Source organism: Astyanax mexicanus, chromosome 1 (genome assembly GCF_023375975.1).
Source record: "Astyanax mexicanus isolate ESR-SI-001 chromosome 1, AstMex3_surface, whole genome shotgun sequence".
In the NCBI taxonomy this organism is placed as follows: domain Eukaryota; kingdom Metazoa; phylum Chordata; class Actinopteri; order Characiformes; family Acestrorhamphidae; genus Astyanax; species Astyanax mexicanus.
Genome location: NC_064408.1, coordinates 51,372,690 through 51,393,317, shown reverse-complemented (window position 1 = coordinate 51,393,317; position 20,628 = coordinate 51,372,690). Strand labels below are relative to the sequence as shown.

Here is a 20,628-nt window from a genome sequence, read left to right as displayed (position 1 = left end):
GAACCTGTTTGTCTATCAAATATATATATATATATATATATATATATATATAGTACTGTTAACCAATCCATTAAAGAAAATCTAATAAGTCAACATTCAAAAAGGTACTGTATTTATAAAAAGTCACACAGATGCCCTTGCTTACCTTATTATCGAAAATCACAGTGAGCAAGGCCTGAGCGTCCCCGACATTGCTGGTCACAGAGAGTAACCTAAAAGAGGAAAAATCCACAATGCAATCACTCATTTATACACGGCAGACCTTTATCCAATGCATGCTCTGGAAGAGCACTACCTAATCATGCTTTTTTGCTCCCAGTCCAACTTGTTAATTAATTAATTATTTAGCCCTGCCTGAGTTGGACTGGGAGTGCTCTCTTTAGCCAGGTTTGGTGAGCTGGTTTTGTAAAACCACAGCTTAAAATCAGTCATAGAACTAAAATCTGCTTCTGTAATGTTTTTTTCTCTTTATTCCACCGTTCTTAGTAACCTCTAGAGCCTGGGAGGTAGAAAGAACAAAGAGAACAATATGAAGGGCAATGAGCAAAAGAGGGAGGGAGGAAAAGATGGAGAAAGGAGGAACGAGAGGAGAAAGCAATTTCTGCATTACACAGGCACCCTTATTTTTTTCCTGTTCCAGGGCAAAAAGAGATTGAGACAGGGAGAGAGGACAGTGGGAAGGTGTGTGTGTGTGTGTGTTCACTGTGATGAGTCATCTCTCTGCTTCCAGCACATGGAGACTACACTGAGCCGCCTCCATGGAAACAGCAGCAAATCTGCCTCCATTGCCAGCCCTCTACACACTCGGGATAGTCACCTCAAAACCCAAACACACACCTGAGGGTGTTTCAGACTGGGTGTGTATAAAAGAAGATTAATACACACCTCATTTACAGCTAAAGCTTTTTTTAATGCAAATCAACCCATGTGAGCTGATACCCATCAGAGCTGCCTGACCAGGGCAAAGTCAGTTTCAACACAGAGCCTCTGTGTAAAGCAGTACAGTCAGTACAGAGGAACAGTACTACTCCAAGGTCCACTCCTGTCCACTACTAATTACACATACATTTATATAAAGGTCATATCTTTGCTGAAAAAATCAAACACATGGCCATCTTAAGCAGCTCAGTCTCCTCAAAAACACAATTATACAACATCCCATCCCAGCCATTTAAAATACATTGCAAATAATCAAATTAAACTGGATTACTTATGCTCTCTTAATGAAATACACAGTTGCATCATTGTTCTTTTGGCAATTATGATAAACTACATTGCCAAAAGCATTTGTTCACCCATACAAATCATTAAACTCATGCTTAAGTCACTTTCATGGCCACAGGTGTATAAAATCAAACACCTAGATATGCAGACTGCTTCTATAAACATTAGTAAAAGAATGGGTAGCTCTCAGGAGCTCAGTGAAATCTAATATGTTATAGCAATAAAACGTCACAACAAGGTGCAACAAGTCCAGTCGTGAATTTTTTTCACTACTAATTATTGCACAGTCAACTGTCAGGGATATAACAAAAAGTAAATGACTGGGAACAAAAGCAACTCACTCTGTCAATGTAAAATGACAGAATCAGGGGATACTGAGCTAAACAACCAATATGACCAAGACTGACCAAGCTGGTTGGCAAGCATTTCAGACAAGACCAAGCTGGTAGACTGGCATAACCAGGAAGACCACTGTGGTCAACCAGCATGTCCAGAAACAAAACAACATCTGGCATGTTTGTAAGTCTGGATGAGCAGCTTTTTAACCACCTTGACCATCAAATAACAACTTAGCAACTTGAGCACTATGTACCAAAGAAAAATTCTATGTCAACAGTATCCTATGTCTACTGTATCTATAAAAGTTTTCGTCAATTGTAATCCAGGCAAAATATGCAATTAATTATAAAACGTATTTGATGCCGTATGAGGGTGTGCCATATTGTATCGCCCTAAACAATAAAGTCTGTATTAAAAAATTAAATAATAAATAAAATATTATGATCGTGGTAATCAGATTCTTATTTACTATTTACTATACAAAAAAGGGTGTTTTCCCAAAGAACATTAGAACCTACTAATCCAACCAGCACAGCGCCGTCCATCTGTTATCAAACCCCAGACCCGACTAATCTAACCAGCACATCACCATCCATCTGTTATCAAACACCAGACCCTACTAATATAACCAGCACAGCACCATCCATCTGTAATCAAACCCCAGAACCTACTAATCTAACCAGCACATCACCATCCATCTGTTATCAAACCCCAGACCCTACTAATATAACCAGCACAGCACCATCCATCTGTTATCAAACCCCAGAACCTACTAATATAACCAGCAGAGCGCCATCCATCTGTTATCAAATCCCAGAACCTACTAATATAACCAGCACATCACCATTCACCTGTTATCAAAGCCCAGAACCTACTAATCTAACCAGCACATCACCATTCACCTGTTATCAAACACCAGACCCTACTAATCTAACCAGCACAGCACCATCCATCTGTTATCAAATATAAGCTATTAATTCAGCTCAGAAAACAGCCTATTTACCTTTTAGCCATGTCTGATCCGCCATTTTAAACTTCATTATAAAAGCTCCAGAGCAGATCTTACAATGAAAAGACGTATAAATGTTAATGACTGAATTAACTAAAATACAAAAATATATATTTTTGGACGATATTTATATATTATATTTTAAAATAATTTTAATATGTGTCTCATTTTTTTAGGATTTTAAGCAAGGCTGGTATATGTTATTATTACAGAGCAACACGTTTTAACTATTAATGTAAAAATGTGTTTGAGTGTAGTTACTCTACAGACATATTTGAGTAGTCTAGAATCTTCTGAAAATAACCTCTGGCACGTGTGACCATCTTTTATATGTTTTTATAATATTAAGTTGTATAAAGGTAAAGCTATAAAACCTTGTCTAGGGTTGTAAGAGATATACAGTAACTACAGCATCTGTTACTGACTGATGTTTATTACAGGAAGCTTTAAAAGCTACTTCAGTCATTCATTTATTAATTTGCCCCATAGCCTAAAATCAATAAGTTTCAATACAGTTTGATGATTAATGCAATTAAATGTGAATCATTTATTAAATGATTATTACTTAATTTAATCAATTAGTTCATTAATATTTGATAGCACTAATTTCCATAGCTTTGTTCAGACGTTGTTATGGGACTTTTAGTGTGATTAATATAGAAAAGCATACATCTCTACAGCAAGATAAAAAAAGCTAATTCTAATTCTGGATGTCAGTATCATATACAGCTACCTAATTAAGGCAAACCAATCAACTACATATTTTGTGCAAATCAAATCAACCACTTTATTACTTAAAACCATTCTAATTACAACAAATAAACTGGGTGTATTATGTTCTAAGGTGCGTCTGATGCTTAGAATCACAAGGTCTGGCAATGTGTTTGTATCAACAAAGCACGGCCTCTGTGCCCATCCACACACAGGTGACCTTGTAGTAATGAGCAGCTGTTAGTGAACCTCATAGCAATCCTCCTCTGAAAAATGCACTCTAGAGGCACACAGGCAAAAATTCCATTAGTGAGGCACCTGTCTGGAATGCTAAGAGGCTGCAGTCTCCACCATGCAGGCGTGTAACCCTGAATCCTTCACAACAGCGATATCTGTACTTTCTGCTCTGTACTTTACGCTATTCAAACAGAAAACTATTACACACGCAAGCATAAGCACCATGGTCAAATGCCTGTCACTTTGAATAGCTAAGCAAGTAAAAGATCACATGAATTCCATAAGATAAAAAGATTAAGCATTTACTGAATAATTTAAACAAGATTGTTATTTTTTATTCTATTTTTACAGCTTCTAAATAATAAAAAATAAATAAATCCCAAATTCCCCATTTTGCAAGAGTACTGATTCAACTTTGACTTAAAAACTTAAAAGGCACAAATAAATCCCAACATTTAGAGCAGGGGTGTCCAAACCTTTTTTGTTGGGGGCCAGAAAGAGAAATATATTAAGTCACGGGCCACAGACTCTGTAATAAAACAAATAATGAAGTATACCACTTTAAATAATACATTTTCCTGATTATTTCATTTACACACCATTTTACTTGACTTACTATCTTTATCTTTGACAGTGTTGTGTAAACTAAAATTTTATAAATTGATGTTTAATTTCATGATGTCTCTTAATATAAAACATCTTAATTACGGCAACTTTTAGACTCTTTGGCCCGTTTTTCTGCGCTAGAAATGCGCACCCTCTCCGCTTTTAGAGTCTTTGGCCCGTTTTTCTGCGCTAGAAATGCGCACCCTCTCTGCTTTTAGACTCTTTGCCCTGTTTTTTCTGCGCTAGAAATGCGCACCCTCTCCGCTTTTAGAGTCTTTGGCCCGTTTTTCTGCGCTAGAAATGCGCACCCTCTCTGCTTTTAGACTCTTTGCCCTGTTTTTTCTGCGCTAGAAATGCGCACTCTCTCCGCTTTTAGAGTCTTTGGCCCGTTTTTCTGTGCTAGAAATGCGCACCATCTCCGCTTTTATACTCTTTTGCCAAGTTTTTCTGCGCTAGAAATGCGCACCCTCTCCGACTCTTTGGCCCGTTTCTGACACCTAGCGTTCAAACTTTGAATCTCACATTTTAAAAAACTGCTTAACAGCGGGCCAACTTTCATTCTATTTCTAAAATACCTAGCGGGCCGCTCCAAAAAAGGAAAGGGGCCGCAAATGGCCAGCTGGCCGTAGATTGGACACCCCTGATTTAGAGCGTTCCATTGGTTATAGTTGTTAACTGTAGTGTTCTGCATCCTAAATAAGGTAGGATAGGACTGAAGGGACTGCATTAACTGGGTAAGTAAAGTTTCAAAGTTAGGAAAAAATAAAAATGTACACTAAAAGAAATTAAGTAGGTAAATAGGTATCGGTGCAACACTACTCCAGAGCCAAATAAATCTTTCTGAATACCTTGCTCGGTCAATCTGAAGTTTCAATTTGTTTTCTAGCAATACTACAAGCAGTTCTCTGAACATTCTCTAGATCTTTCAAATTTCAATCTCCATTGTTCCAGTGAACTGCAATTTCCTAATTACATTATTATTAATGTATGAAAATGCCATGCTCTCTTTATATTTATACTCTCTTTTCATAGAATTTACACTTTTCAGATTATAAAACAAACTTTAATATCAAACAAAAAAATGACATGAGTAAACACAAAAAATATTTTTCAAATGACTTTTCTTTTTTCTCAAATGTCATTTAATAAGAGAAAAAAACAGTCCAAACCAACCTGGCCATATGTGGAAAATAAAAAACATTGTGAGGTATTATTCACAAATGAAAAAAAAAAAAAGTGACAAAATTACTCCAAAAGGGCATGAACAACTCATTCAGAAGGTCACAAAACAACCCAGAACAACATCTAAAGAACTGCAGAACCCAAGGATCAAATAATCTGACCAGCATTATTAACTGATCGTGTACTTTGGTTGAAAACTGGCAGGTACCAATACTTAGCTTATCAATTCTGATCAATTCTGATAAAGCTTTGAATTTTGCATCAACTAAACAAGCTAGTTAAGGATACAACATGCCCAAACATTCTTTTCATTCATACAAACATTCTTTTGAAGATCAGTTCACCTTCTACAAACTTTAATATTTACAGTAGCAGTGAATCATGAACAGGGTTGCCCATAGCTTCCACTAAACACAGTACCACTTCAAAACTATGAGACTATAAAAACTATGGGATTCAGGAAGGCAGTAATCAAGGCCAGCTACAGTGTGAGTGTGTGTGTGTGTGTGTGTGTGTTTTGTACATTTTCAGGACAAAGGTCCCTAACTTTGTAGGAAAAATAGACCTTATCAGTATCAACAAAACGTTCCTGACATTGTAAAATGCCTTTCATTACGTAAAACTTAAATGTGATTATTGAGATTAAGACTGGGGTCAAAAACATCTGATTACATAAAAGATCACTACATATATAGAACAAACTGGATATAGAACAAATATATGCCCCCCCAACATAAAAAAATAAAACACACACACACACAATTAAAACTCTAAATTCCTCATGCTTCTACAGCTGCTTATCACACCGGGTATAGACCAATGAAAAAAGGGAAAGAGTGATAGGATTTGTGTACCTCTGGAAGGCCTCCAGCAGCTGTCTGGTAGCAGCAGAGAGCTTGTGAAGATAGTCAAGGGCGTCCTGAGGTGGCGGTGTGGAGAATGGCTGCACTGTCTCCGCTGAGCCCGGAGAGTAGTGTAGTGCCGAGAACACAGCCGAGCTGAGAGATGGGGATGAATTTTTTACAATACGTTATAAAAGAACACACCACGGACCTTTCATGCATTAAATATGGGGAGTAGCTAAATGTTAAACATTAAAATATACAGACACAGAAAAGACAGATTAATAGGATAGTTATTAATACACAGTGCTCAAAAAAATAAAGGTAATAATTAAACAACACAATGTAACTCCAAATCAAGCACACTTGTGTAGTAAAATCAACCTGTCCAGTTAGTAAGAAACACTGATTGTGAATCAATTTAACCTGCTGTTGTGCAAATGGAACAGAGAACAGGTAGAAATGAGAGTCAATTAGCAAGACAACCCCTATAAAGCAGTGGTTCTGCATGTGGAGACCATAGACCTTTTCACTGTTCTCATCCTTTCTGGCTGATGTTTGGGTCACTTTTGTATTTTGTCAGTTCTCTCACTATAGAAGTAGCATGAGGCGGTGTTTACAACCCACAGAAGTTTTTCAGGTAGTGCAGCTCATCCAGGATGGCACATCAATACGAGCTGTGGCAAGAAGGTTTGTTGTGTCTGTCAGCACAGTGTCCAGAGCATGAAGCATGGGGCAGTAGGAGGGCAACAACAACCCAGCAGCAGGACTGCTACCTCCTCCTTTGTGCAAGAAGGAACAGGAGGAGCAGTGCAAACGCCCAGCAAAATTACTTTCAGCAGGCCACTTACACCCATGTTTCTGCTCAAACTGTCAGAAACAGACTCCATGAGGGTGGTATGAGGGCCCGACATCCACAGATTGTGGAGGTGGAGATTGTGTTCACAGCCCAACACCGTGCAGGGCAATTGGCATTTGCCAGTGAACACCAAGATTGGCGTATTCGCCATTGGCGCTCTGTGCTCTTCACGGATGAGAGCAGGTTCACACTAAGCACACGGGATAGACGTGAAAGAGTCTGGAGACGCCGTGGAGATCGTTTTGCTGATGCTACATACTCCAGCATGACCAGTTTGGCAGTGGGTCAGTAATGGTGTGGGGAAGCTGAACCTAGTGAGAACATATGCTGGTGCAGTAAGCCCTGGGTTCCTTCTGATGCAGGACAACGCTAGACCTCATGTGACTGAATTGTGTCAGCATTGATGCTATGAACTGTCCTGCAGGTTCCCCAGACCTGAATCCAATCCATCTGGAACATCATGTCTCATTTCATCCACCAACACCACACTGCACCACAGACTGTCCAGGAGTGACTGATGCTTTAATCCAGGTCTGGGAGGAGATTCCTCAGGAGAACATCCGCCGCCTCATCAGGAGCAGCCCAGGTGTTGTAGGGAGATCATACAGGCACTCACACTACTGTCTTGGGGAATTTCTACTGAAGTTGGATCAGCCTGTCATTTGATTTTCCACTTTGATTTTAAGTATGATTCCAAATCCAGACCTCCATGGGATAATTTTGATTTACATTGATCAATTTTATAATATATTGTACTCAATGCATTGCACTATGTAATAAATAAAGTTTCAACTGGAATATTTTATTCATTGAGATCTAGGATGTGTTATTTTAGTGTTCCCTTTATTTTTTGAGCAGTGTAGTAACATTGGTAGCATGTTGTGAAACTCAGAACAACAACAACAAAAAAATTGTACTGTGTTTATGTCTTTAACTAAATACTTGAAAACAAAAGTCAAGCAGCATTATGCCAGAAATGGTCATTTTAGACCAGGGCCCGCCTAAAGTTAAAGTTAATGAGTGAAGTGAAAGCGTCAAGAGTAAAATTACAGGATTTTACATGAATATGACTAGGTTACGCAAAGCTACGCAGTTATTGGAGGAGGTCTTCTGAGCTCTGTCCAACTTACAAAGTGCAGCAGAAGTTTTCTCAAAACTGTATGTCTTGCTGTAACTGACCATGTAAAATTTTATATTCAAACAACTAACTTAACACTAACAATTCATATATTAAAAAAAAGTATCCTATTTGATTCCTGCAAATTAATTCTCTTTTTTTCCAGTGTGAACTTCATCTCACCTGATGTGACACAAGTTGTTCCAGAGGCTCTCAAAAAAAGCCCACACTTCCTGATGAGACATCTGGGATGATGGTGATATATCCTCCACTGCCTCAGCCATCAGGGTGTCTTCATCACTCGTGTCCTCCACTGGAGTTTTCTGAGGCTAAAACACATATACATGAACACATCTCACATATTTTGAACTAGCTGGGTTTGTCACAGTACTGTGGAACTGTGGAAAAAGAGTGTCTGCAGGAAAAATAACACTAGACATCAATATCATATTTTCATCCAAACTGTGAAACATAGTGTAGGAAGCATCAAGGTTTGAGGCTTCTTTTCGACCTTAGAGCCTTCACCATGAAAAATAATAAACAGTGCACTATTATTCCAAAACCAGATTTAAGAACTCCATAGAATGGAATATCTGTCCTTTTTCCTGCTGAGGTACATCTGATTTACCTTATCAGCTAACTGCCAGATTTAGTACATCTTAATAGAGGAAGAAAATCAGCAAACTGTGCTGGACTACAGGCACTGCATTATGATCGTGCGTGTTGGAAGTCACCTGGCCTAGAAGCTTGTGTCGTACATTCTGGATGCAGGAGAGAGCAGAGGTCAGGTGGCCACTGTACTGAGACCTGCTGCTAAATGCATTCAGCAGCTCCTCAGCCCCATGCAATGCAGTCAAAACAGACTTTTGCTCCACTGGCGCACCTGCAGACACAGAAGGGCAACAAAATCACTTTCACAGCCTTCAGAAACGCACTGCAAGTTAAGTCATTGGGTCAAAAATCAATAAATTGATCAAGCATAACTTTTCCTTGCCAAACATTCACACATATCAATCCAGACTGTTCTCCTACCTAGTTTCTCAATGGTGGAACAAACTACCTACTGGAATCAGGAGGACAGGAGCATCCATTACTACCTTAAACAGCGCATACTCTAACATTCTCTGAGTACAACCGCAGCAGTATTAACGGTTTGCTTTAATTGATAATGTTTTTTGTTTTGCCAAAGCTTCTTTAAAATCAACCCCACATATTTTCAGACCCCAGAATTCAAGCGTCTTCTCACAGCCAAAGGATGCAGTTGGACTTTTATTTCTGGCAAAAATGAATGCAGTGGTTGCTGTTTATCTGAAGGGTGTACTTTAGGTCTACCACGGATGTTGACTATTTTTTAACTTTAAAAAAAGTCAGCCTGTAAGTTATTTTTTTTAACAGCACTATTTAATCAGTTGTTTTGGGGTCCATGCTTTGGGGTACAGGTTTGTAATATTACAGTTATCAAGTATATTATAATAACATGTGATATTATATCTAATTTCATAACAGGGATAAAAGAAGACTGGTAAAACAGAAAAAAATAATGTAGAACTAGGAAGAGAAAGAGAAAGAGAAGGAAAAAGATCTAAAGCAATCTTTTTATGTGCATACACAAGCAAATCCAAATGTTCCTCCAGAACACAAGTCACCCTTTTTAGAGGTCATACCAACACCCACACATACACACAAACCATAAGCAATACATCAGATAGATACAGGCAGGCACGATATCCTGGGCACAGAGGAGGGGGGGTTGTACTTTTCCACTCCTCCACAAACTCTTACGCCTGCCTTTCCTCCATCTAACCCTCCCTCCTTTTCCCACCCTCTACTTCTCTCCTTCTCTCCCCACACCTGGCCCCACATTCACACACACACACAACTATTCACTACAACAGCTCTATTCAGTCTTGAGTTTCTAAAAGCGAAAGGCCTGTGCTGCTGGGACGGTATAATTGGATAATGTTTCAAACTCAACACAATTCTAACCTGCAATGATGAAAGTGTTTTAAAACACCCACCTGTGCAAAGACAGCTGCTGAGCGTCTCCACACTTCTCAGCAGATTTCTCTGGATGATGCTGCCAAACACAGCTATCCAGTGCTTCTGAAAACACTGCAGGACAGACTTTAACGTCCAGGGAGGTTTCAAATACACAATCTGCAAAGACACACACACACACACACACACACACACACACAATTTAACAAAACACAAAACAATAAAAATAAACACCACAAAATACTAAAATGGCTCTACAATCCAAAAGGTCTTTAGGAAACTGAAATACTGTGCAAGCTAATACAGCAGCATATTGTGCAAGTTAATTAAATAACCTGTTCATGTGAGTCCAATTTAAGAGAGGCAAAACACAATGGGGTCGTTTCTTCCATGTCAGAGTGTGCTGCTTTCAGATGAAACTGACATGAGATACTTTTCCTTATAAAAATAAACTTTAAGATGTTTTTATTGAAGCATACTGAAGATGAGTAGGTCTAAGTAGGTCATCATGTTCACACCAGGAAGCATGAAAAAAAAGACATACAGCTAAAAAAAAAAAACACATCATCTTAAAAATGACAACAATTTAAATTATGTAATTTAGCCCTGTTGATCGGTTATCCTAATTTGTGCATAATCTATAAATCAATCCAGGCTAAAACACACTTAATAAAATGAACATGAATGGGTAGAACAGAACATTAATGTCAAAATTAAACACGAGTTACACACTAGCAATAACAATATTTTTTGCAATACTGGTCATTACAGACAAAATGCATCATTAGTGACAGAACCCTAAAAACACAGTTCAAATACTATTCCATAATTCCATAATATTAACTTTGATTTAAAATATACTGAAATTATTTTACACTCTTTGCAAAACATACAGCTGAATCAGTGTTCCTTAAGCCCTTATGATGTGCTCAAAGTGTAAACTACTGTGGCTGCCTAGAACTGTGCTTCAGAACTATGGATACACACATGTCCCGCAGGATGCCTAGCCTACATTCACAAACAGCAAACTGTATCATCATTTCATACTAATAATTATATATGTTTACATATTATAAATCCTTAAGGTAGCTTAGACACTTCTGGAAAGGTTGCATATCATTTTGAAAGCCTAAGGTTAATAGGGTAGAAAAAAATGATCACCTGCAAAAATTATGGAATCACCGGCCTCGGAGGATGTTCATTCAGTTGTTTAATTTTGTAGAAAAAAAGCAGATCACAGACATGACACAAAACTAAAGTCATTTCAAACGGCAACTTTCTGGCTTTAAGAAACACTACAAGAAATTAAGAAATAAATTGTGGCAGTCAGTAACGGTTAATTATTTAGACCAAGCAGAGGGAAAAATGATAGAATCACTCAATTCTGAGGAAAAAATTATGGAATCACCCTGTACATTTTCATTCCCAAAACTAACACCTGCATCAAATTAGATCTGCTCGTTTACATAGTTAGCTTAGCTACATCTAAAAAGGAGTGATCACACCTTGGAGAGCTGCTGCACCAAGTGGACTGGCATGAATCATGGCTCCAACACGAGAGATGTCATTCGAAACAAAGGAGAGGATTATCAAACTCTTAAGATTGTAAATCATCACGCAATGTGGCAAAAGATGTTGGTTGTTCACAGTCAGCTGTGTCTAAAATCTGGACCAAATACAAACAACATGGGAAGGTTGTTAAAGGCAAACATACTGGTAGACAAAGGAAGACATTTTTTTACAGTGTCAAGACAGAAAAAACAATATGTCCTAAAAACAGGAAATGCACAACAAAATAAATCAGGAACGAATAGAAGGAAACTGGAGTCAATGTCTGTGACCGAACTGTAAGAAACCACCGAAAGGAAATGGGATTTATATACAGATATACAGAAAAGCCCCGCCCTTTGGCCGCTTGCGTCACAGGTTCACTGGTTCCAGACCAGCAAGATTGTGGGGCCAGAACGGAACCGGCTTTTCTGGCCCAGAACCTGTGATTTTGCGGTGGAAACGCAAAGAACCGTTCGCTAACCTGGAACCAGCACCATGCTGGTAGAAAACCACCCTGAGTTTTATAAAGATGACTGCTTGAAGAGAACATGTAAATTTCCACAGTCATTGATGATATGAGGCTGCATGTCAGGCAAAGGCACTGGGGAGATGGCTGTCATTACATCTTCAATAAATGCATAAGTTTATTATGATATTTTGGACACCTTTCTTATTCCATCAATTGAAAATCTTTGGTGGAAGCTGAATAAAATGGTCCTTGACCAGATTGATGAAGAGTACTGTTTGTCACTTATTAAGTCCATGCCTCAGAGACTGCAACCTGTTATAAAAGCCAGAGGTGGTGCAGCAAAATACTAGCGATGTGGTGGAGTGTTCTTTTGTTTGTTTTTCATAATTTCATAATTATTTCCTCAGAATTGAGTGATTCCATAATTTTCTCTCTGTTTGGTCTAAATAATTAATTGTTATTGACTGCCACAATTTATTTTCTTGTTTTCTTATAGTGTTTCTTAAAGCCAGAAAGTTGCCATTTGAAATGACTTTAGTTTTGTGTCATGTCTGTGATCTGCTTTTTTCTACAAAATTTAACAACTGAATGAACATCCCCCAAGGCCGGTGATTCCATAATTTTTGCCAGGGGTTGTAGAACCACAAAATGTTGCATGTCATGAGTAAGTGATCTGTCCTTTATTGCATAACCATTACTTTTCCAGCTAAAAATGTGGACAAAAGAGATAGACAAGTTTTTGTCTGACAGAAAGATGTGAAGTGCCATTTTATCTAATGCTGCTAGTTGATGTACAGAAAAACAAATACAAGAACCTAAATATAAAGATATACTTTATGGTTTGAACACCTATTTTCCTAGATGAAGGATGAAGACGTTTTACAAAAGCTGTATAATAAACACTATTTCCATGTACATGTATATCAGTCTAGTCTGACCCAAAAGGAATCTGATCTGTATTCATCTTTTCACCATCCATTTTAATTACCTAATATTAAACACAGTAGTATGAAAGTGTTGCCCCCCTCCTGTCTACATATTTGAATGTGTGTATATTTTTTACATTAGTCAAATTAAAGTGGATTAAAGTACAGACTGAGAAGTAAAAAAGTGAATGGATCTGAGCTATAAGGTTTACAGAAATATAAACGTTGTGTGTCTCTCAATGTCACCTCCAACCATAGTTCTTCATATGCAGCCTTCATTTCTTCCTCCAGCACAGCAGACAGAGCAGTCTGCAGGTTGCTCTCCAGCACAGACACACACTCGCACAGTTCCTGCTCTGAAACCTCCTCGTCCTTACACTGCTTTCTCTTCTGCTCTGTGTACATCATCACAAAGGAACATTTTATCTTTCTTATGAAGTGGTAGAGAAATATAATGCATAGAACATATCTCAGAAATTACGAATTGTGAAATGGAAGAGAACAGTGACTAGAAGCGAGTAAAAATTGCCTGATTACCAAGACACTAAAGTTTAAAATCACACATTTCTTCAAATATATTTAAGCATCAAAACCTTCAGCTTATAGAAGAAGCTGATTGTGAATTTTTGTATAACTTCATATATATCTTTGTTTAAAGGTCTCATTCGGCCAAAATCCTTTTTTTTTTTTTGTATAATACTATAGGTCTTTCTGAGTTGTATATGATGCTGCACATAAAACTGTTTCTCAGCCTCTATTGTCTAGTAAAAGAAAATCCTCAGAAATACGAGTTGATCAGAGATATATTAGGTTTCTACGTCAACCAGTGAGTTCATGGCCTCGCCCACAGGCGGACCTGATTTGAAGGTAGAGCTTACAGCTTCTGTTCACACAGCTATTTAATGTTATATATCTTGTGTAAGTAACTTTAGGTTTACATCGTATCTCCGGGTTGATTCTGCGTTTTACAAAGACCTTAAATATACACTAGGGGAGCATTATTTAACAAGGTAGCACAACTTTTTGTTGTTGGATTTTATGATATAGGGCTTCAACGTGGTGAAACTGCCCAAGCACCGAATCCTTAAGTAAAGTTTAAGGGTTAACTTTACCTAGCACTCAGTGCTATATCTTTATAAGAAAGGCTGTATCTCTAAAAACATTTTGTCCTTTGAGTTTTAGAGCTGTAAAATTGACTTGGGGGGTAGGCAGGTCACTGCTGCAGTGCTGTTCAGAAAATTTAGAGGTAATATGTTTGCATGCTGTCTTTCTTCAGAGACCAGTAATTAAGTGAAATAAAGCAGGGCTAAATAGAAACACCTGTGCACATTGTTTTACAAAAAAAAAACAGCTCACATGGCATTGATTTATACTAGAAACCACAACTAGACATTTTAAAAATAAATAAAAAAATAAATAATGGAATGAGACTTTTCAGACAGTGTGATGTTGGTTTCCGGAATTTGCTGGTATTTATTTAAACGTACTCTTTCTTCTCCCGGTTAAATGTTCTCTGTGCTCTTCCTGCAACACAAGCCCAAAGCCTAACGAAATCACCCTTAACGCTTAAAATTTGGGCAGATGTTCTTTTCATAAAACAATGTAAGTAGCCGTTAATTGTTGGTGTGTAAATACACTACCTATAAAGAGTGTTTCCCATCATACCCTTTTAAATTGTGGGAATTAACTTTATCACATGCTGTATTTAAACAAAAACAAATAGTTCAATACCAATCATAGGTGACTGTTAATTTTTAAGAGTCTTAACTCTTAATGCACCAACACTGTTCCATAGGGCAGTGTATTCAATCCTCTTGACTGCCATTCTGTAGCTATACAGACCCTAAACTGTCTTCCTTTCTACAGTTTTACCTGAGGCATGTGAGCGATCAGTGACTGACCTTCACTGGTGCGCCCTGCAGACAGACGGGCAGTGTGTTGGCTACAGCGGCGATTTAACAGTCCAGGGTTTGCATTTGCCTCCTCAACTAGATCTGCTTTACTCAGGGCCTTGACACCACTCAGCAGCGCTTTACTGCACAGGTTCTTATCATTACTATAAACCAGAGAAAGCAAATGTTAGAGATGATTTTAGACCTGAAACGATACAAACAGTGTGATGAGAGAATATGTGCTCACGTGCAGAGAATGAGCGTGCCCTCTGGATACAACTCCTGGTACTGCAGACAGCATTGCAGCACTCGGTCATCATTATTCATTATACCCGGTCCACCTGAGAGGATGTACATCTAATATTAACAAAGAGCTCCCTCCACTGGTGAGCTGATGAAGCACACTCATATTAACAAAGTGTATATCACGTTCAATACTGAGATGAAATTAAAGTAATTCAAGACGTTTTGATTGTGAATACTTTAAATAAAAAAAATTAAAAAACAAGTTTCCCAGCAGCTGTGCAAGACCTGGTTGACCACCAACAACATGATAAGCAATACTTTTGTCTTTGAGAGCAATAAAAAAAAAAATAAATAAAAAAACATACTTTACATAATTCACAAGTAATCTGCAGTCAGCAATAATAGCTGCTACTATATTCTCTCCACCTCATTACCTGCTGTGATCATGTATAACCTATATGTTATAGAATGCTACTTTTCTCTGCACTTTACCCTCACCACACACATTTTAAACTGTACTTGTGTCGGTACAGCATGTTGCACTTTATTGTCTACATTGTATTTTTGTTCAATGTTGCACTGTGTAGTCATTTCTTTGCACTGTGTATTTGTGCTCTGAAGAACCGACAATAAAACGTCTTTAGGCTTGACTTAATACTCCAAAGCTGTCTGATACCCCAAGCTATGGCCAATTTTTCAGAAAATGAAAAAAGTAAATTAAGATCCGGAACATTTGAGAAACATCAATACCCATTATGAGATTAATAATTTAGTTTTGAGTTTTGTTTTGAGAAAATGTATCGCACAACACAGAACTACCAACCATAAAACACAGAAACACCCACGTAAAATTTGGGAGGCTTGCTGCATGGACTGGCCCCAGAGACGAGGTACCTGGCTCTTCAGGCAGCAGTAGATATAATGGACAGGTGCTCTGGCTTTTAACTTTACTTCCTCGGACAGCTTCCCATTCTTTAGCGAATCCAGCTCCTGAAGAACCACCCAAGGTACAAGCAGAGTGGGATAGCCTAGAGCTGGAGCCCACAGGAGACACAACACAAGACCAACGTTAAGGGGGAAAGACTTGAGCAATAAGTAATAACTTTGTGTTTAAAAAAAAAAAATAAAAAAATCCTAGAGGAACTGGAGCAAAGTGAGAGGAGAAGCTGATAAGATGAAGTATCTGTTTACAACTTCAGTGAAAAGACTCAGAAAGCTTTTAAATGAAACTTTAATTAATCTACTGCTATGTTTTACATAGATGCGACATAGAAAACAACTCCTTCTTTTGTACCTCCAAGTCCATCTGAGTGCATCTTCTTTACAAAGTCCAGGTGGCTAATGAGAATATTGGTGTCCAATACAATTAGGACATTCTGCTGGTGCTGCCCCTCACCTGAGTAAAAAAAACGCATGAAAGAAACAAGTAAAACATTCGCATCTTTATTTTCATTAATAATTTTGGGGTTTAAGTAGATAAATTTCTGAAATGGACACAATACTAAGTGAAATGGTGCTGCCCTCCTCGGGCGGGTCCACATCCATGCAGGTAAGCTCTCCATAGCCCACATTCACCTGGAGTCGCAGGTCAAAGCGGGCCAGATGTAGCTCTTCAACCAGCTGCATCTACAAGCCCAAACACAACAAATATAGAGCTAAGAAACTCAACAAGTGCAGATGAAAGGGGCTCCGAGTGGTCCAGCAGAAAAAGCCACTGGCACTATGAACTGGGGTCCAAGTATTTAAACGCCGGATCTTGCTGCTCGCCATCAGCAGCCAGAATAAGTGTCTGAGTTTGTCAGCTAAAGGTGAGCAGACATTGTATGATGTTTTCAATCGTGTCCCTCAGATCCAGCTCAAATTGTACGACTAGGTTGCAGGGTTAAAATTGGACATGACACATTTCATTTTGTACAAGTTTTCTAAGGGATTAAACATGATAACATTTATTTGTGGGGATTTTTTATATAAAATGTTTACACACTAAATTAAAATACATTCATGTTTGTTACTACTCTAAACGTTACTACTGAAGAGTAACTGTTTATTACACTTTGGGTGTATTGACAAATATCTTTCAGTTATGATTACTTATCTTAGTATCTATAATTACATAATCATTGTGTGAAACCTTGTATTTTATATGCATTAACCAATACTCACCTTACATTTGATCATTTTCACTCACAGTGTATTTTACATGCATTTATATAGAAGATTAAGCAATAATCACAATATATTCTTTACATATATAGTAAAACATTGTTTGATCAGGCATGTGACTAACACAGACTTTATTATGACAAATTAACCCACACGATACATAAGGTGTTTACTAACACATAGGGTCTATTGTATGGCGGTCTAACCACGCGCCACTAACACATTAACATATAACACATGAGATCTGTTGTGAGGCTTGTGTAGCTCATGCTTGAAGCATTTCTTCACCTACCAAAGCGGGAGGACGCGCGCACATGAGGGGGGGGGGCGGCACTGTCTAATTACTGGAACAATATCACACTGTCTGACTGGACCCAGTCAATTCTTAAAACAATACCACACTGTCCGGCTGGACACAATCAAGGCCAAACACTAGTGGTCCGGTCAGACCTGTGAAACTTGAGCACTAACACGTGAAATTATGCATACTAACATGAGATGATTTTAGCAACGCCTCATCAGCAGGTTTCACGTCATTTGGGGTATAAACATGGAGTCAGATCAGAGGGGGGTCAGAACTTATACTGGGACGGCTGATAACCGTTTCTTTGTATGTTCTCCTGGATCCAGTTCTGTGTAATAAATACTTGGTTTGCTTTCAACTTCACTCCACCTGTCTGACTCTCTCTATCAAACGAACACGCAGGGGAGTTGTACCCCGGACAAGAGGTGGGTGTTGACCCACCTTTCATTTTCTTTTCTACAACACTACTCTAAACGTTTGCCCTAGTCCTCCGCCATTTTGCCCGTGCAGCACTGGTGACGTCAAGAGGTTGGTTGGTTGAAGAGCCCAGGTACATAGCTAGCGGTCAGGGTGAACGTAAAGAGCTTGTTGTTTGTGGAGATTATGGATGAAGACGAAGCTGAACTGAGTTTTAATCAGATTCCTAGAAACCCAATGGCTTCTGTATTCGAGCCGGTGGGGAGCGAGACACTAACTTTACCTGGTGCAGGTGCGGTCACTGCACTGCCGTGCCAACTGCAACAGAGTGGATTTGCAGTCAGGAGGCTAACGTGGACCGTTTGCTCAGATATATTCCCTGCAGAACCATGAGCAGAACTTTTCAGATGCTTGTGCTATAATGTGCCACATTTAATAATAAATAAATAAATAAATAAATTACATTGCAGACATTGCATTAAGCAAGATACTGTAAGAATTGTAATATTGTCACTTTCAGGTGCTTGGTTAAATTTAAGTTTTTTGTTAAGTCTACAGTACAAAAGATTCCACCACCTGTTATTTTCAGAGTTTTAAATAGGCAATAGCATTCAACATATATAATGCTGATTTATTATTATGGGGTGTTATTTAAAAACAGGTAGATGATATGAAGGGGTTTCGGGACTTTCTCCGAATGTCTGTGGAGGACTTCAGTTATCTCCTGGAGAGGGTAACTCAAGAGGGATACATCAGCCCCAGGGAGAGGCTTTCTGTTACCTAAAGGTTTTTGGCAACAGGCGAGTGTGTGCACATAAATTACATTTCTGTAACACTCCATATTAAACTATAGAAAGGTGGACATGATTCAAGGTTACCTATCTATGTTGCATTAAAAACCAATTCACCCATTCAACTACATACATCCAGGCTACACTATCTAACCTTCAGCTTTCTACCATCTATCAACCTACATACTAGTACTACTAATACATTTTGTTCTCCTCCATCCATTAACTAAATTCTGTCAACCTATCAAGATCAATCCATGTGCACTTTCCAATGCATTAACCATCCAAATCCATCTGACATCTAATCAACTTTCTTCACTTTGACACCTTCAACTCATTAAGTTTTCAATATAGGATTGGAAGTACCACACTGAGCAGGATTGTTATGGAAACATGCACTAGCCTTACCTCTGTACTACATGAAGATTACTTGAAGGTAAATTTGACTGAAAATACACTAATTTTAATACTATTGAAAGGTTGACTTGCAGATTGTCAAAAATTGTCCCTTCAGTTAACTGAATAACTTATTTTTGCCAAAAACTCTGAATGTAACAACATATGGTTAAGTCGATGGTTTCGCAGAGTGGAAGGCTGTTGTTCACGACTTTGCAAACAAGTGGCAGTGTTCACACTGCTTAGGGGCTATAGATGGGAAACACATCTTCATTCAACCCCCTGCAAAAAGTGGAATCATTTTTTAAAATTACAAATCAAGATTTTCCATCACATTTATGGCTGTAGTTGATGACAATTACAAGTTTTTGTATGCAAGCGCAGGAACACAGGGAAGGGTGTCTGATGCTGGAGTGTGCCCCGATTCCGACCTGAGAGTTGCTACGGACACAGGCACGCTGAACTTCCATACGTGTTTATTGGTGATGACGCTTATCCCCTACGACCAGATCTCATGAAGCCCTATCCCTTTTGTAACCTCAAAAACATGTAGAGGATCTACAATTACCCCCTCTCTAGAGCATGCCGCATTGTTCAGAATGCTTTCAGAATTCTGTCAATCGCTTTAGAATTTTCAGAACAACTATTTGCCTGGATCCAGACAAGGATGTCATCATTGTTTTCGCATGTCTGCACAACTTTCTCCGGCACCAGAGATCTGATGCCTACGTACCACTCGGCTATGTGGATTCTGAGGATGCCAACCATCAGCTGGTGAAAGGAGCATGGACATGGGAGGGAACGCTTCCGTTATTACAGAAAGCAGTTAGACGTTTGAATATCATATTGTTTATATTATTTCAAATGTTCATAGAACACTCACAGTTCCTTTGGCAATAGCAGCAGTACATTAAACCCGGTGACAGTGCTATATACTGCTCTGGCAGTGATGATGTGTGGGTTTAAAATGACATAACATTTCCATAATTGTAACTAGCAACTATGCAGCTCAGTTTAGCTACATGTCAACATTGAGAAAAACATACCAGGTAGCTGCAATTGTGCGGCAATCTCCCTGCAACTTTTTTCACGGTTGTTGCGGTCATGGTAACTCTGTGAAGCCACGTCGTATAGGCTCGGGTGAGCCTGCCAGAGTTCTACTAGTTGAGCCTCCATTGCTTCTGTCAAAATCACTCGCTGCGCCGCCATGCTGGCCCATCTACTCGATTACACGTCTGCTGCTGTTTTTGCGGTGGCTCAGCTTGTGGCACTGCTTCAACAGTGCGAAACTCTCACGAGGAGCAATTTGAATTTCAAACACGTCTGATTTTCTTGCGAGCATGCGATTT

The 20,628-nt window shown here is 38.7% G+C and overlaps 1 protein-coding gene across 6 annotated transcripts in view; it reads right to left on the bottom strand.

The window, feature by feature from the left end:
* swt1 (SWT1 RNA endoribonuclease homolog) overlaps positions 1–20,628 on the bottom strand; it is a 45,147-nt gene that overhangs the window by 16,615 nt on the left and 7,904 nt on the right. For all 6 annotated transcript variants that reach the window (XM_049479734.1, XM_022665227.2, XM_049479731.1 and 3 more), the window contains 11 exons: positions 16,711–16,834; positions 16,503–16,604; positions 16,054–16,242; positions 15,210–15,303; positions 14,972–15,126; positions 13,317–13,465; positions 10,145–10,283; positions 8,861–9,009; positions 8,310–8,455; positions 6,163–6,306; positions 146–212 (listed from right to left, as the gene is read on the bottom strand). In XM_049479734.1, coding sequence (XP_049335691.1) covers positions 146–212; positions 6,163–6,306; positions 8,310–8,455; positions 8,861–9,009; positions 10,145–10,283; positions 13,317–13,465; positions 14,972–15,126; positions 15,210–15,303; positions 16,054–16,242; positions 16,503–16,604; positions 16,711–16,834 — 1,458 coding nt within the window. The remainder of the gene's footprint in view (positions 1–145; positions 213–6,162; positions 6,307–8,309; positions 8,456–8,860; positions 9,010–10,144; positions 10,284–13,316; positions 13,466–14,971; positions 15,127–15,209; positions 15,304–16,053; positions 16,243–16,502; positions 16,605–16,710; positions 16,835–20,628) is intronic.